Source organism: Pieris napi, chromosome 21 (assembly GCF_905475465.1).
Source record: "Pieris napi chromosome 21, ilPieNapi1.2, whole genome shotgun sequence".
Taxonomy (NCBI): domain Eukaryota; kingdom Metazoa; phylum Arthropoda; class Insecta; order Lepidoptera; family Pieridae; genus Pieris; species Pieris napi.
The window spans coordinates 8,067,937-8,085,632 of record NC_062254.1 but is presented as its reverse complement, the minus strand read 5'-3'; the positions used below and the strand labels follow the sequence as shown (position 1 = coordinate 8,085,632).

The window sequence follows — 17,696 nt, the reverse complement described above, 5'->3', positions numbered from 1 at the left end:
GTGTTATTAACATTTTCCTCTTTGTATAGAGAAATGATGATCTGTAATATCGAAAGCTATTAAGAAGATTATTCATAAATCCAAAGACATCCACTTCTATGGGTCTATGAACTCAGTAATTTGTTACCCTATAGTTACAGCGATAATGACTTCAACATGGATTTTTTTTGTTAACCAAGGTTCCCAAAGAATCCTACAGTGTAATGTAAATAAAAAAAGAGTGCGTGCGTACAAAGTACACAATGTCAGAAGTGAAACTTCTTTGGCAAACAAATTTTTAAATCTTGTTCATATATACAAATCAGGGAGGGAAAAAGGTAGTCTATATGTTAGGTATTTAATGAATTTAATTATTATTAAAATATTAAAAGTGTCGAAAATAATAAGTTTATTGCTTTTAATTGATTTCTTCGGTAACATGTGGCATTTTAATTAACAATTCGTCATTTGAGATTTCAATAAATTATTTTGCATAAAATGTAAAATACTAATATTTCATAAATTCTCTTTATTTTTTTACTTTGTTCGGTTAGTGTGTTATCAGCCTGTTCAAGTCAGGACGGCTGACCAAGATGTTCACGAATCATATTTGCTGTGTTAATAAGACATATTTTATATTAAGTATACAATACAAGGAAAAAAAGCTTCTCTAAGATGCTACAAAATCAAAAAATGCTTAAATAATATAATGTACTTGTTTTAATGAAGGCAAAATCAGCGTATTACTTCTTTAACATAAAGTGGAAGTATATGGAAACTTGTTGTCTAGCCTACTTTGTCTGTTGCCTTACGTTCGATTTTTAAATCTATTTTATGATCTTTGAACTGCAACTGTGCGATCGTCAATTGTTTTATATGTGTTTTTATGACACATTAAAACTTTAACTTTATTCAATGAACTTCTTTGTATACTTTGATTCGAGAAAGCAGTTATTTATTTTACTAACTAAACTAAACGATTGTAGTACTAAAAAACAAAAAAAGTAAGAAAATATTTGAAGAATCGGGAAGACCTTGACTTTGTTTATCAGTAACAATTTAGATTTTTCTTTAAAATACTCAGTATTGATTATAGTTTATTTAAAGTTTAATTTCAGTTTTTTTAGTCCATTAATGTAGTTATGTTTTCTCTTTCATATATTTTGTTTATCAAAGTAATCTGTTTTGGTTTTGAGTACTACGTGTTTATTATAATATATGCTACCTTTAAGCTGTAAGATATTAAATAGTTAAATATTAAATTATCACTTTCGTTACCACACATATCCCAAAAATAAAAGATGATTCTACTTCGATGTCTTATTAAGTGCTTGTCGTGTGATTACATACAAACTTCAATTGCCGTTTCTATTTATTTACTCGTTGCATAACATCTTACATAATGTGCCTTACGTACATTCGAAGCTTCCTCGAGGTCCCTTAGAGATGTACGTTTCTCACAGAATAAGGATAATTTGATCCCATTTTAGACTTCAATAGGATAATGTCATAGATTGCCTCGATTAACTTGTTATAAAAACTTTAAGTATAAGAAACGAAGATATCTTGCTATTTTTTTATAAAAAGTATTTTGCACAGTTGTTTCTCAAATGCTTCTTGGAACTTGTAACTTGGAACGATTTCAACATTTTGTAAATTTGTTTTTATTTATTTAGTTGAAATGTTACAAACATTACACATATTGTCACATACAAATGAAATTGCTAAGAAATGTTCAAAAATGTGCAACAATTATTAGAACACCGCATGCAAAATAATTATAATATTTAAAATATAAGAATAAGAAAGAAAAAACTTTGACATTTCTTATTAAATTATAAGTGCACTCGTTGCTCGTCTATTCTTGTGTATAAGCCTAATATTAATACCTTAACTATAGTGCCTTACAATTGAAAAGTAACGCATTGATTTGGTCCATACAAAGAAATACTCAGCAATGGTGTAGAGAATACAAAATAAGTTTACTCGCTATATCATGAGAATGTATGGAGTTTACTCGTTCCGCTTATGTAACCGACATTGTTCGTTTTAAGAATGGTTAGATACGCTCAGGGGTAAGGAAAATATGAAACCATTTCAAGTCCTTTCGGATATGGTACAGAATGCTAGAGAGGTTGGGAATTCGAGTATCGATTAACAACACAATACTCTGATTTTTAACTCCGTAGAATTCTGACAGCTATAATTTTTGACATGTCAGAGTTTACAAACCTTTTTGTCCGGGCACATTTTTCAATTTCAATACGAGTCTGAACATTAAGTCTATACATATATTTTATTTGTTAGTGAATGTACACTTACACACTTATGAAATATCAGAATTCTACGGAATGAAAATCTGACTATAGGCATGGCTATTGCTCGCTAAAACACACGCGCACACACTTACGCATGCAGCGCACACACTTAATAATGTTACGGCGAAGACGGATATATTGAGTTAAACACTGGCTGGATTCACAAGAGTTTCATTGTCCATTGATGTTGTTGGTAATTTTCTTCTATCGGATTAGTGTTAACTTGCTTTAATAGTAGAAAATTAATAATAATAAAAAATAACTGTACATAATCCGTGGCTTAGACCAAGCTAATCTATATATATAAAAATGAAACCCGTTTTCCGTTGTCACGACATAACATGAAAACGGCTTGACCGATTTGTCTGATTATTTTTTTATAATATTCCTTGAAGTACGAGGATGGTTCTTACGGAGAGAAAAATTTAAAAAAAAATGAGTAAAAAAGTCTAAAAACACTTTTGTATATTCCCATACAAAATATTCGTAATAATATTTAAAGGCAATTTGAACTTTAATACCATATCATAAGGTTCAAGTGTTAGTGGAGGGGTTCTGGGAAGGTAATTTTTTATTTTTTGACAAAATGTATTTGTTGAAAGTGGATAATAATCCACTTTCTTTTTTTATCTTACTAGCTAGACCGGTGTCCCGAATAGCAGAATAAGTATTAAAAAAAAATAAAGAATCGACTGTTAGGCGGTACGATGTTCGCCAGGCCAGCTAGTAATAGATAAAGAAGTGTAAGGGCAAGACCAATTTTCATAAAAAAACAGTTTTTATTTGGAAAATTACGTACAATATGCATTGAAATGAAGTAGTATTAATGTTCTACATTACTAAGCAAATAAAACTTTGAAAATAGCGTATGAAAATAACACCTCTGCATTATTTACTACGCTATAAAAGTAAATTTTGGAATTTTCTTGTTAAAGGACAAATGTGTAGCATTTGCAAGGCAATTTCGTTACAAATATTCGTCTCACATATGTTTTATTAGCTGATGCGTGAACTGTTACATTATATAAATGTCGGAATGCGAACCAAACTAAACACTTCACAAATAATTTACATGTATTGTAGTCCATTAAAATGTTACAATTTGAGGGCCAGGCTGAACATTTGTTAGAGGACGCAATTTTATTTATGAGACATGTAGGGGGGGGGGGTCAATACAAGCTTAAACCCAAGTTTGTGGGGTTGGCGCCCTTGTCCCCCGGCCGCCATCTTGGAAAAAGGGGTGAAAACACATTTTTGTGTCGGCATTTTACAGGCAATTAAGAGACCCATCGGCTACGTTGGCTGGGCGGCTTTCTTGAGCCGACTGAATGGTTGGAAACCAGTAGGTCCGCCTAGGTACTACTGGACAGAGTGGAGGAGGACCTACTGCAGCTGAAAGCCAGCAATTGGCAGGTCTGGTTACACATTTCGTAGACACCTTTTAGGTCGCAGAGCCAGCGAAGTGAGAGAATGTGAGTCAATTGAAATATTATTATTGTTGAAAATGCTGTTGTTTGACGGACCCATGGGACTTAATAGATACAAAAAGTTGTAACTTTTTGTACACATATTTGTGCCGCGATCGCTACTAAATTGAAAGGAAGTTACATATAGCGCTGCGCTTTGTCTCACGCCTATATCTTATTTCTTTCATATTTAATCATTATCTTACTGTCGTTTTACCATGTTAAAATTGCATACGTTTTTACAAATTTTACGTCCTACACATAAACGTTTTTAAACCTCTTATTACGTGTCTTAATAATTATTATCGTGCATAAATATTATTTATAATTATACTATCCTTTTATAAACGCGCTGGTTAATTTATAAAGGGCCAAACAATGTTTTTTTAAATATAAGTCTTTATCTTGCAATCAGTCAGCTAGACTATGAGCAGATGTGTTGAGAGCTGTTAGACGTTCAGAGCAAAACCTCCATCGAGACTGCTCCTCTCTTTCAACCGTGTCTATCAAGACTTAGTATTTGTCGCCTTTTAAGCCTATTTATTAGGTCCGGTATGGTTAGTTGCGTGGCAAGCTTATTAGGATGCAAAAAGCCAAACACATGATATAAAATTATCTATCAAATTTGTAGAATAAATCAAAATAACTGGAATGCCGTGTGAGAAAAGCTTTATGGCTGTATTTGTAACATGCAGCTTGTCTATTTGCCTGAGGTTATGTAAATTGCCTTATTCTCGCGTTATAACCTACAAAGGTCATGCAAAGTGGGGGCTATACTGACAGGAAATACATGATAAGCAATTCTTATACAGTAAAAATAGTTTCTGTTCACGTTTTAAACGACAATTCTATTTCAGTTGTAATTACTATAATAACTTACTGTTAGTTGTAATTACTATAGGTTACTGAAGCGATTCGGCAAAAGGTCTCCATGGAGTCAATTGCAATATCTATGCTTATCAGTGCTTGCTTGGCGGCGTCTATTTTCAATTATAAAGGAATATTGTTTTCATATAGATAGAGCATTGGTCCTGGAAACATTTTTCATAATATTTTGGTGGGTTTTTCTCTTATACGTGAGCTGTGTTGGCCTAAAGGTATGAGTTTGACCCTCATTCCTGACGTCGTAGATCGTTCCCCGGCTGTGCACCAATGGACTTTCCATTTCGCATTTAACACCCGCTCATATACGCAAATGATCACGTAACATATTCAGAAATCTGAGACCCAAACGCAGGCCACTGATTATTTTTTTCGTATTCTGTGTCAATTGTGTTCCGGTACTTATATGAGTAGTTCTCGTAGTTCTTGAGTGAGGATGTTCGAGAGGCTGTGCACCAGCGGATGTTTGACACATAGTTAAGTAGAAAACATTACGAGGAAGCCGGCCTGTCTTGGACCCAAAAATCCTCAAATAATTTTTGGCTACATGAAGGTGTACAGAAAAATGGTTAGAGAGAATATATGGAAAGATCTATACCATGCCCCATTACAGTTTGTCCCATTACTTTCCTTTCTCGGCTATACATCTCGGGCATAAATGTTTCAAAATATTTTGGATATTATTTATTTTATACTTTAACGTTGGTGAAATAATTTCCGAATTCGGTATAGCCTTTGTTTGTTCATTATATTTCCTGTTTATATATAAAAATACAGCTACCAATTTTTAATATAGTTTTGAATAAAGCGATAAGTGAAAACGTAATCATACGATGATCGACGAAAAGCGTCAGTTAGCTAACGACATGGCTTTAGTTCAATAAACCAAGTGACGTAGAATTATGAATGCTGGATAGGAAACCCAGGATGTCCAGTTAAAAAAATTGCATTTTACTCCAACGCCACCGTGGTGAATGATGTAAGGTAGCTGAGCTTATCTAACTGAAATTATCGTGATTCATGTGTCCTTTTCATTGCCTACATTATGTTTCAATTGCTTTGGTTTGTTCCATTCTTTATGTCAATGTATCTCTTATGTAGTTTTGCACAACCACTGGCACAAGGTTAGCGTTTAATTTTTTTTTCCTTAAAGTAAATGCCTGGAAGTGAGTCGCTTTCAGCGATAAGGCCGCAAGTTGCCCTGCTTTTTATTTGAATATTTTTGCAGAAAGTGCTTTCTTTAATTTCGTGTAAATTTTTTATCAAGGTTAATGCTTAACATTACAAATGCCATCAATTTGTATATGCCTCCTGATTAAACTTTTGCAGAAATACATACACTTATTCAAATGAATTATTATTTAAAAAAATATAATGCATTTCTAGATGTTTTAGCTGCGAGAAGTCCCTTTTCAAATTACCTTATTCATTTAATAGCATCACCGGGTAGCAGATGCGAATTTATTTGATATTTTATTCTAGAAACGTCTTCATAAAACGCAATGACGTTGCACGTAGTTAAATTTTGTATTAATTTTTTAAAAATGTTGATATTATTTTCAATCGAAATAGATGTAATATTATGTTTATATAGGTTTCATTTATTTAAAAAAATCCAATTTAAAATACTTCGAATACAACACATATTTTAGCGCCACCTGTGGCAACATAGTAACACTACAACAGTCGGTTTAAGCAGTTAGCACGCGACACTACCTTCATACGTACTGTATATATTAATGCTCAAATACGTATTCAAAGCGCTGTCTTAGTTCGGATACTAAACTCTAGGTGGCGCTGACCTAAGTTGTTTATTATGTATGGAAATGGTACGTGCGGTAAATGTTTTTCTCTTTTAACTTAACTAAAACTTTTGTTTAGCTAATTTTTATACACTAAATAAAACAGCGAATCCTACGTAATCGTTTATTATCTCTAGTGACTGTGGGTAAGATAATAAAATAAAACTTAACAGAGTCAATTAAATATTTAAAAAAATAGCATATTCAGTTAAGTAATAAAGTTACCTTAAATTATCAAGTAATTAATTAATTATGAATAATCTATGTTAAAACGCGAAAATTACAAATTCTTACAATAAAGCAGTCAAATTTTATAACAATTATAAAAATTAAAAATAACACGTTCGACTGTAACGTTACACTACTTATAGAACTAATATATAATACAAATTAATTACTAAATATTAGTCAATGGTGTTAATTCTGACTTCATTAAAACAATATTTTTAGAAAACTAATTTAAAAACATTAATTTTAATTAAAAATAAGTAATTTTACCGACCGCAATCAAACGTTTTTAAACTTAAGGAAATCCTCATTCTTCATAAAAATAAATCAGTTTCATAACATAAAGATATGATTTTTAAAAAGGATTCCAGATAATTTATTAGTGTATACAATACCAAAATATTTTTAAATCCTATTTCTAGATTTAAAAATAGAACACGCCAAAACACAATTTGATATAGAGAGAAATATTGAAACTACAAGTGCTCGTCACACACTAAAAGTTTTATTAGATCATAGACCCACAAAGTAGTTTTTTCTTTATACACAACTAGATGTCGCTAGTAGAACAAAAGAACTATTTTGATACATATTTAACAAGAAAAAATACTATGGTAAAAAGAGTGAGTGATTTAATGTTTTTGACTCTATGGGATTGTTTAATAACTTGGAAATTTAGAATTGTAGCGAGTCAGTTCACTTAATAGAACATTTCTGTAGATTTTGTTAAGTTTCCGATAAAAATTGGATTCTCGTAAATCTTTTCAAGATAAATATCTGTATTAACACCACTGATTATAGATTATAAATTAAGTTAATCTAGTACAATAATCTAACACTAAGCACTCCTACAAATAATGCAACACACGAAGATATCATATGAGAGTTACTGGCTTGGCTCTCAAAATCCTGAACGCTTCGATGCGATTTTATTTTGTCCGGTTTCGCTTCATCGGCGGCCATATTTCGATCGTCATAAAAACCATTTGCCATTGGTTTCGCTGAAACAGTTGACAGTCGACTGGTCGTGTATACATTTTTCTGATCTTCACCCTTATTTTCTATAAGCATTGGGACTTTTGGTTCCACACTTGCTGTTGTTGTAGTCGGCTTTACTGTAGTCTTTTGTTTGGGTGTTTCAACGTCCGGTTTGAGAAGGCTGTCGAAATTTTTGGAGCAATTTAAAAGGAAACGCATGTCAATGTAAAATAGTTTCCCATTTAACTGTGTATCATCATAATATTCATAATCATTTTGCCCATCGTCTTCCACGTCTGTGCTCTTGTCACCTTCCGCTGTCTTCGTCCATTTGTCTCTGATGTCCGAGGTGGGTATACATTTAAGGTTTTCGATGGATAGCTTCAAGTGCGAACTATTCGTGTTGTTCATTAATGTTAAGAACCAGTCCAGACGGCAATCGCAGGGGAACATGTTATCTGAAAAATGCAATGAATACGCAATTATTATAAATAATTTATAAGCAAAGTTGCTGTAAATAAAAAATACAACAGTATTACAGCTATCGCAGAGAAGTGTTGCGATAGCAGATGGAACACACACATGTGTGTGTCTGTTTCATTCTAGTCTTCTGTGACTGCAACTCTAAAGAATTATCGTTTTACATATATTATGTTATGCAGGAGTAAATGTAATAATATATACTCGTTTTGTATAGAACGAATAAATTTATCTATTTATATAAAAATGAAACCCGTTTTCCGTTGTCACGACATAACATGAAAACGGCTTGATAGATTTGTCTGATTATTTTTTTATAATATTCCTTGAAGTACGAGGATGGTTCTTACGGAGAGAAAAATTTTAAAAAATTGAGTGAAAAAGTCTAAAAACAACATTTTTCTACATTCCCATACAAAATATTCGTAATAATATTTAAAGGCAATTTTATTTTTAATACCATATCATAAAGTTCAAGTGTTAGTGGAGGGGTTCCGAGAAGGTAACTTTTTATTTTATGACATAATGTATTTGTTGTATTATTAACTTTCTTTTTTTTATCTTACTAGCTAGACCGGTGCAGTGTCCCGAATAGCAGAATAAGTATTTAAAAAAAATTAAGAATCGACTGTTAGGCGGTACGATGTTCGCCAGGCCAGTTAGTATTTTATAAATGTTGTTTCGAAAAATAAAACCAAATAAATACCTACCACTATTATCTAACTAGGTAGCTAAATAATACATGTCATCTCTAAAAATAACCTATAGTGATGAAACTTGGACTAATAAATTATGTATATTATATATAAATACACGCACACTTACGAATTTACACTTTTTGTGTGCACGAAGTTATAGGTTAAACTGATAAACTCCTTTTTTTCAACTCAGTCAAAAAGTTAATTAATCATTCCATTTACATTTCACGTCTGAAGAGTAGCTATTGATACGCTTAATTAAATAATAAGATAAAATATTTACCTTCAACGTCGAGACTGCTGACATTACTGTAGAAATTCTCAAGTATCGGCGCCATTACATCGGAGTCAAGATTCTGTAGTTGATTGCCTTTCAAACTCATTGACTTTAAGGATTTTAATCCAACAAACAACTTTATATGTTTAATTTCTTTCAGTGTATTATGAGCAATTGATAAAGATTGCAAATTGACGAGCCCATGAAAAGCTTTCTCGTCAAGCATCTGAATTTTATTTCCATCCAAATTTAATACCCGAAGGTTCTTTAAAGGCGCAAACGTATTATCTCCTATTACTTGCAAACTGTTACTACTAAGATCTAACTTTTCCAACTTTTTTAAGCCTAAAAAGGTTTCACTGTTCAACATGAATAAATTGTTTGTATCAATTTCCAGTTCTCTTAGATTAGACAAATGTATGAAAGCTTTGTCGTGGATTGTTGTAATTTTATTTCTCGTCAAATATAGCTTTTCTAGAGATGGTAAATCGACAAATACATTTCTGTTTATCTCGACTATGTTATTTGTATCTAGGCCAATTGTTACCAAGTCCCTATGATGCGCAAAGGCATTAGCTTTTAAATCTTTGATCTGATTATCTCTTAGTGTTATTTCTTCAACGAATGTTAGATTAGCAAAATCGAATGGTTCTATTGACTCAATATTTGCGTACTTTACTTCGAGTTTTAGAACTGATTTTGTGTATTGTAACGCGTGTTGAGGTATATACTTCAAAATAACGCCGCGTGTATTCGTGAATGTTAGCTTGTGGACATTTTCGAGTTCTTCAAAAACCTTCCAATTGGCATCATCAATTGAGATTTCGTTGACAGTTGCATAGCAATCAGCACTCCGAATTAAGTCGAGATTTGAATCTCGAACGCAGTAACATTGAATTTTATTTGTGTTGTTATAAACTGGGTCGCATATATGGGATTTGGTTTCCCGTTTTTGATGCAATCTTTTGCCTTCGACGCAGAAGAGCACGGCGCATAGGAAAAGCAGCTTCCAGGATGTCATATTGATTGTGAAACACCAACTGTAATAAGGAGAAGTTCTATTTAATTTTTAGTACATGCACACCAAATAAATTTTCGTCATAATATAGCTTTCTCTTAAATCTCAATACTATAAAGCTGTGTGTAAACCAACTTTAAAAAACCCTGGTGAAGTTTGGAATTTTGTATTTAATACAGAAATACCAAGTATAAGAAGGTATATTTCTCTCCGATTCTCTATCATTTATTGGATGTTGGCAAATCTATCATGAAAGTGTATCCAATATAAGGAATAATCCTACTAAACTGGTCTTAATTACAAAATCTGAAGGCGTTTACAATAAGACACTAAAAACAATTTCTAGTAGTCATAAAAATCCTGAACAATTATTTTATGAATAAGTCTTTTAAAATTGTAACATTAAGTGGAATGTACAACTAGTTATACTAAATAACGTCATATTACTTCAAAAATAAATCGAATAACATTTCTCAGGAAAATGACTAACTTCTTAGGTCACGTTCACACTATCAACAATAAAAGAGAGGATGTGACTTCATCTGAACAAATATCCTTTTTGTACCTACGAGTTATTTTAACAGTAACTTAGGAATTTTGTGTAGTTATGTTTGATGTAATTTTAGAAAACAAATGTTATTTTGTAATATGATAAATAAACACTAAAATTTAAAAGGTTTGTCTTTATATTTTTCCTTAAATTATTATAAATTTTTAATAAAAACTTTGATTATTTGACGAAATTCAAATGTTTTATTATTAAACTCCATCTATGAGATTTCTAATCCAAACATACTGAGAAATTCTGACCAGAAAACCCAGAACATTCAAGGTCATGGATCCACTATATTATGGCAATTTCAGGACTAACTAAACTGTGGAGCAGTGTTGGCTTAGAGGATTGAGCGTGCGCCTCAACCCTAAGGTCTTAAGTTCTAGTCACGGCTGCACAATGGTACGCACAGTGATGGGCGTGTGTTCAACTGAGAAAAATAAATCACGAAACAGATACAGAAATCGGAGGACCAGACTTAAAAGTTGCAGCACCACTGGTTTTTTTATAAATAATCTCCATAAATCTCATAAAACATAAAACATTTATTTTTATTTATTTATTGTATACATAATCTAAAAATAAAAAGTATTTATAAAAGTGTGATGGAAACAAAACTGGACAGAGTTTGAATGATCTCATGCTATTAGTAATTTAAAAGCCAACCTACACTTTTGAGCGGAGATAAAAATGTTAATTTATTGACAAAATTATAACAATGTTTCGCAAGCTACTTGGCAATACAACAAAGCTATAATATTTTATATCCGCTTTTTTATTGTATAGCTCTATCGTCATAGAACTAGAGAGCATTTTAAATACCTTATAACTTTAATGATTCTCTAATTTCTCAGTTTCTTTCGCAAGTACTTTCTCCGTTCTAACAAATTAAGCTTCAATTAGCGGAGAACTGTTGGCCTTTGATTAATTTACGAAGTGACAAGAGAGTGATCCAAACATTCAATTACTATTTAAGGTTTCGTCTTTGGCTGTTACGTCCCTGACTTATTATTATAAATACGTTCGTATATTTTTTTATTTCTTTTAACCACACTTTTTTTATACCTCATGTTGGTTGCAGGTGATTAAAAACATTTTGCAACAAACATGGCGATTAAAAAGAGGGAGGGAGAGTTTATTGCCAGTTCTTCTGGTCCTTTCTATGGCCTTGATTTGAGAACTGGCAGAAAATGTAAATTTAGAAGTTTTTTAACCAACGTTCATAAGTGTATACCGTTACCTGTATGAATAAATTATAACTTGTTTTTTTTAGTTTATCAGCACGTTTTACAGCACGTGTCAACGTTAGAAATCCGAACAGCTATATGAAATAGTATGAAAAATTTTCCCCCATATCGATGAAATGCCTTACTAATTATTTCATAACCCCTCAACCGAACAGCCTTGGGATCGCTGTCGAGAAACCCCGATTAGCCAATCAAGCAACGCAAGTGGAATTGGATAGGCCATACACTCCGAAATAAATTCTAATCATATCCCCAAGCAGGCCAAGCAAACCTGGCGTCGTACAGTTGCAGGTGAGGTGAAGAGAGCCGGAAAGACTTGGAGCGAGGTGAAATACCGCTTAATGCAGACTCACTATGGATGCCCATCTAGGGGTCATATGACATTAAGGGTCTGTTTCACAATGTATCGATAAAGTACTAAATAGCTATGCAAGACATAAATTATTTGGAAGATAAATTGTGCTATTTGACACTTCATCGGACTCATACTTATGATGGACTTTATGTGACGAATAGTGCTATCTGACAGTCGTGAAACGCAACAATAGTGTTTATCCTACCAATAAGTAATAAATAGCTAATTTGGAACTTATGTAGAACTTATCCGTACATTGTGAAACAGACCCTAAGTCAAGTAAGTGTACCGAACCGCAACAGAGCTTAATACTAGCGTAAATAAAGTCATTATATCAGAAATACATTTTAAATTTATGTAAGTAAACTTAATAATAAACTACATGGCTGATGACAAACTTCCGCCGGTCGAGAGGTTATAACAAGGGTCCGAATGTTCAGATTTGATTAGATTCGGTTTAATAGTGAAAAATCATTAAAATGTCTAATGGGATTTTAAAGGTTGATGTTTTTTTATAGAACAAAGCACATGTGAAAAGGACTAATTACAAGTGATGTACACAAAGGACACTCACACTTGCAGAGTTCTTGCCTGTGCTCAAGTCTTTTAACAATTCGGTGAATTTAAAACGGTGCTAAGTTATAATGTATTTTGTCATAATGTAGTCAGACTTTATTCCTATATATTTAGTTAAAAAATAAATCAATGGCGCTACAACCTTTTTAGGTCTGGGTCTCAGATTCATATATGTTTATAATCATTTGTTAATCTAATAGGCAAGTAGGTGATCACCAGTGCCTGACGCACGCCCTCGACTTTTTGGGTCTAAGGCAAGCCGTTCGAGCGAATGTTAAATGCGCACATAGAAAGAAAGCCTCTTGGTGCACAGCCGTAAGAATTGGTACCGTCTTCTCTGGAAGGACACTAAGTCGAATTGCTTTAGAAATACTTCAGTGGGGAGCTGGCGGACGTCGAGGTCATGTATTGCTTTTAATACTGAACTTATGAACTTGTGTTTTTTGTGTTTCCTAAGCGTTTTTGTATTATTAATAATCCCATATTTCACTGTCGATTTGAATCACGTCAAACACTATCGTGATCCCGCGTTATTCAAACGCACTCGTTGAGTGATTGATAACGCAAAGGTTTTGGCACTTTTACCGTGAAAGCTTTACACGTATTTATGTTCGAGACCCTTCAGAGGTGAAACGAAAATTGTTTGCTAACGATAATGTCTTTATAAAAAGTATGCTTGTGTGTATTTCAATTATTTTCAAAATGTAAAATCTTGGGAAGAAAATGAAAAAGTATAGTATTGTCTTTGATTGACATAACCTTTACACATTTAATGAAAAAACTTTTTGACCGGATTGAAGTTTTGTATTATTATAAATTTACAACTATTTCATTCAGCTAATATCATTACTTAAACGGCATAGATGTTGTATTACCTTTAATTATCAGTTAAGCCAGCCTATGTCAATAAACCCCAAAAGAAGAACATTTTCGATTCCCTCTACAATTCCTGTCCTCATTTCATATTACAGTAACTAATTAGTACTTCTATGAATAGATCTAGGCTTACTTCACTGGCCCAGATTACCTTTTCCATTTGAATGGGTAAAGGACTCATGAAGATTTTTCGCTTAGTTTCTCATTTTATGAAAGATATCATAAAACTATATTAAAATGAACGGTTAATCTATCATAAATAGTTTTTAGTGTCTCCTCTGCGTTTGAGCCTTTCTCTCTGTGGATTTTCTCTAACAGTAGTCTAACAGTATCTTGTAGGTACTACTGCTCATCCAATCTCGAAATAGCGGATTCTGGTGTGGTTTAAGTTCCACATAACCCTGCTACTTTCAGGGGCAAAAGTATTTTACCTCGGATATCAAAAAGGTTTTGTCGCTCCGAGGGACCGTAAAGCTTTAAAATATGATCTATAAACCTTTTAAGTTATAGTTCTTTTGGCGCGTTAGGGAAAAATGATGAGAGTAAATTTTAACGATGCACGCGCACACTGTCACAAAAAACCGACACCCTGAATATCTGTTCAAACGTCGGTAAAACAGTCCGGGCCGCTAGTTGGCGCTTGCTCTGTTTTATCGACAAGTTGTATTGTCTGTCATGGCGCCGTATTTTTCAGAGTTGTGTTTATTAAAACCAAAATAATGAATTCTAAACGAGAAAACCCGTTTCAATGTGATAAAAAAAATAGTGTTTATTGTAAAATATCATGATTAGTATATATTATATCGTTTCGATTGGAAGTGGCCTTTAAAATGGACAAGAAAAATGTAATTCGAAGAGGAAAACGTCCCTCTAAAGTGCTCGAATAATTATACCAAAGAAGTATAACTACTAACGCGTGTACATAGGTACACACACGTTTTTTTAAATAATACGAATATAATACAACCACCTCAGAACCACCTCTGACCTTAATGAGAATATACTTATTCATATGCTGAGTAGTTTAAAGGGCACAGAAAACAACACCCTAGGGACTTTTAAAGGGTTACGTCAAACATCCAAAATTTCTAACCATCTGGACCTCTGTATACTTTGTTACATATTAATAGCAACACCAACAATGCCACACTTACGAGAGAAAAGAAACAAGTTATATACTAGAACCAAAGTGTAACCTTGGTGAGGGCGCGCCCAAACAAAATGCTTATAATGTTATTAATAAGTTTACATAGATAAATACTACAAGAAGGCCAAATATAGGAAATGAATATAAGAGAGTGATAATAGCCCTTTTTATAATCGGATAGGCGGTCCGAAAATATGTACTATGTAGCCATTCTGTTTAGTGGAGCGTAAAACCCTAAGTTAGAGCGCTTAGTGGAGATGAAAAATATATCCTCTTGTTTGCCACGTCTCAAGGAACAGAAATTATTTATTTATTAACACTTCCTTGCATACAGAAGTATAATAAATACAGTTGACGTAATTAATTAAAAAGGAGGGCAACTGGCGGCCTTATCGCTTTCGAGCGATGTCTTCCAGGCAACCAAAGTGAGAAAAAAAATTAAATAAGACAAGCGCAAGAAGTGCAGAAATAAAGACATACAGACAAAACGAATGGGACAAAACAAAGCGATTTAAACATGAAAACAATGACCAGGACAATATATAAAAGGACTACAATATAGGAAAGAAGGAAAGGACGAAGTTAGTAAGAAAGTTAGAGATACGATGTGGACAGGTAATGTTACCTGCGGACAGGACAGGAAAATATTCAGTTTAAACAAAATATGAGGACAGCCGCATCCAAAAGATCCCCCGACAATGTTGTGGCTTATGTATAAACAATTATATACACAAGGAGATTAAACTAACTCTATCACACAATAGGGAGCCAATTTACCTACTTATTCTACACATTTATGACCTTCCACATCTCGTCACTAAACCTCACATGACACGAATTATCCATTAAAACTATGTATGTGTAAGTGAATATGTAGTGTAAGGCAAATTTTACATCTTAGTTAGTTCATATCACGTGACATAGCGAGAAAACTTCAAAGTAGTAAATGTGTCATTAAGTCTTATGTATCATGATACTGCAACACGAACTTGATATGTCGAAAAGTAAAACATTTGAGAAATAGGAATAACTGTTTATATTTTATTTATTATTTTTTTATTTACTTTAACACAAATCTTACAAGACTTCTTTAGTTACACTGTTAATTTTTACTATTATTATTTTTTCCACTACCTTTACATTATTTTTCTTTTATTCTTCTATACAATGATTAATACTTCGTTGTTTTTATCTAATAATGATTTTGTTGGATAAATTCAGTTTTAAAAAAATTCCTAAGCAATAATAATAATATAATATAGTTTTTGAGGTTGTAGCCGGTAATCTCTGGATCTTCTGAAGTGATTTATATATTTTTTTTAATTTTTAAAAAACTTCATTTTTTAGTTTTAGTTTTTTACAAGAGAAACGATATACAAGTCGCCATCAGCCGTCCTAATTTAAGTCTACTAGACTCATTCTGATATGTATCTTTAATGCCTTGGAATTGGTTAAACACGCTAATATTACGAATTTTAGACGGTAATTGATTAAATAATTGCACACCCTCATACTTAATAGACTTCTTCAAATAATTTGCACGCAGCTTCGGCAAGATAAGCAAACTCGCTCGACGAGTATTGCGTGTAGGGGTGTGTTTGACGTAAATTATTGTACCAATAGACAGCTGATAATTGTGATTGTTTATATATACGAAAAAACTTTTTCGGTGTAGACGGTTTTTTTTTTTTTTTAAAGACAATTCACACCAATTGACCTAGTCCCATGCTAAGCTGGTGAAGCTTGTGTTATGGGTACTAGGCAACGGATATACATACATATTATAGATAGATAGACATATAAATACATATTTAAACACCCAAGACCTAAGCACAACCCCAAATGCTCATCACATCGATGTTCGTCTCAGCCGGGGATCGAACCCGGGACCCATGGATTCGCAGTCAGGGGTACTAACCACTAGACCAATGAGTCGTCATAACAAAAATAAAATTATAGAGCTTGATAATACCAACAACAAATAAGGCTACTGCACATGTCTTACGTATATATTATATAAAAACAAATCTACAGTCGCGACTACATGTCTGTTCGCGATAAACTCAAAAACTACTGCACGTAATTTATTACGGTTTTCAAAAAGAGACATAATTTTTCAAGGTTTACGGGTCGCGGTTGCTGACTCCGAAGCTAGTAATAAATAAATTCAGCAACACGAAAATTCGACTATTTCATACGACTTATATTCTACTTTATATTGCAGTATTATCATTAAAGTGATGCCACTCGGATAATTAAATTTACTTGTCAATAACTCACGCCCAATCCAATCAGTAGCAGTCGAAATAATTGCGACTGTTACATAAGCTTAAATCAATACTACGTATATCTCTTTTTATAAAGAAAAAGGGCTTTATCGATATAAAAACTCAACAACAAGGTTGTCAGAAACGACTGGCTCTCGTATGTCAAAATCTAATACGTTTTTGGCATAAGGGAGTAACAGTTAGCTAACGCCCGAACCCATTTTTCACCATCTGAGATAGTAATCTTAATCCAAATGTTGTAACAATGTGCCAATAACCAATCGACGGATTGTAATAGCCATCTGTCGATACAAGCTATCCATGGGAGGTCATAACGGTGTCTGTGGATAGACCTTTGTATGAAATTGACAGTTGACGAAAGCTCGATTTCTACAGTTAATTATTTTAACAGATTTTAAGTTGCACCAGTTTTTTTAATAATTTAAAAAAACTGTTTGTTATGTTTATATACACATGTAAATTTTAATGTTATTTGTACGGTTTTATTTACTTTATTTGGTTTACATTGATTATTATCAAATATGAGTG

At 32.8% G+C, this 17,696-nt stretch overlaps 1 protein-coding gene across 1 annotated transcript in view; it reads right to left on the bottom strand.

The window, feature by feature from the left end:
- Window positions 1-6,557: 6,557 nt before the first annotated feature.
- Window positions 6,558-17,696, bottom strand: part of LOC125060258 (connectin-like) — an 81,949-nt gene continuing 70,810 nt past the window's right edge. The window contains exons 2-3 of the mRNA XM_047665059.1: window positions 9,115-10,148; window positions 6,558-8,111 (exon numbers count right to left, since the gene is read on the bottom strand). Of these exons, the coding sequence (XP_047521015.1) occupies window positions 7,495-8,111; window positions 9,115-10,129 (1,632 nt within the window). The 5' untranslated portion in view covers window positions 10,130-10,148 and the 3' untranslated portion in view covers window positions 6,558-7,494. The remainder of the gene's footprint in view (window positions 8,112-9,114; window positions 10,149-17,696) is intronic.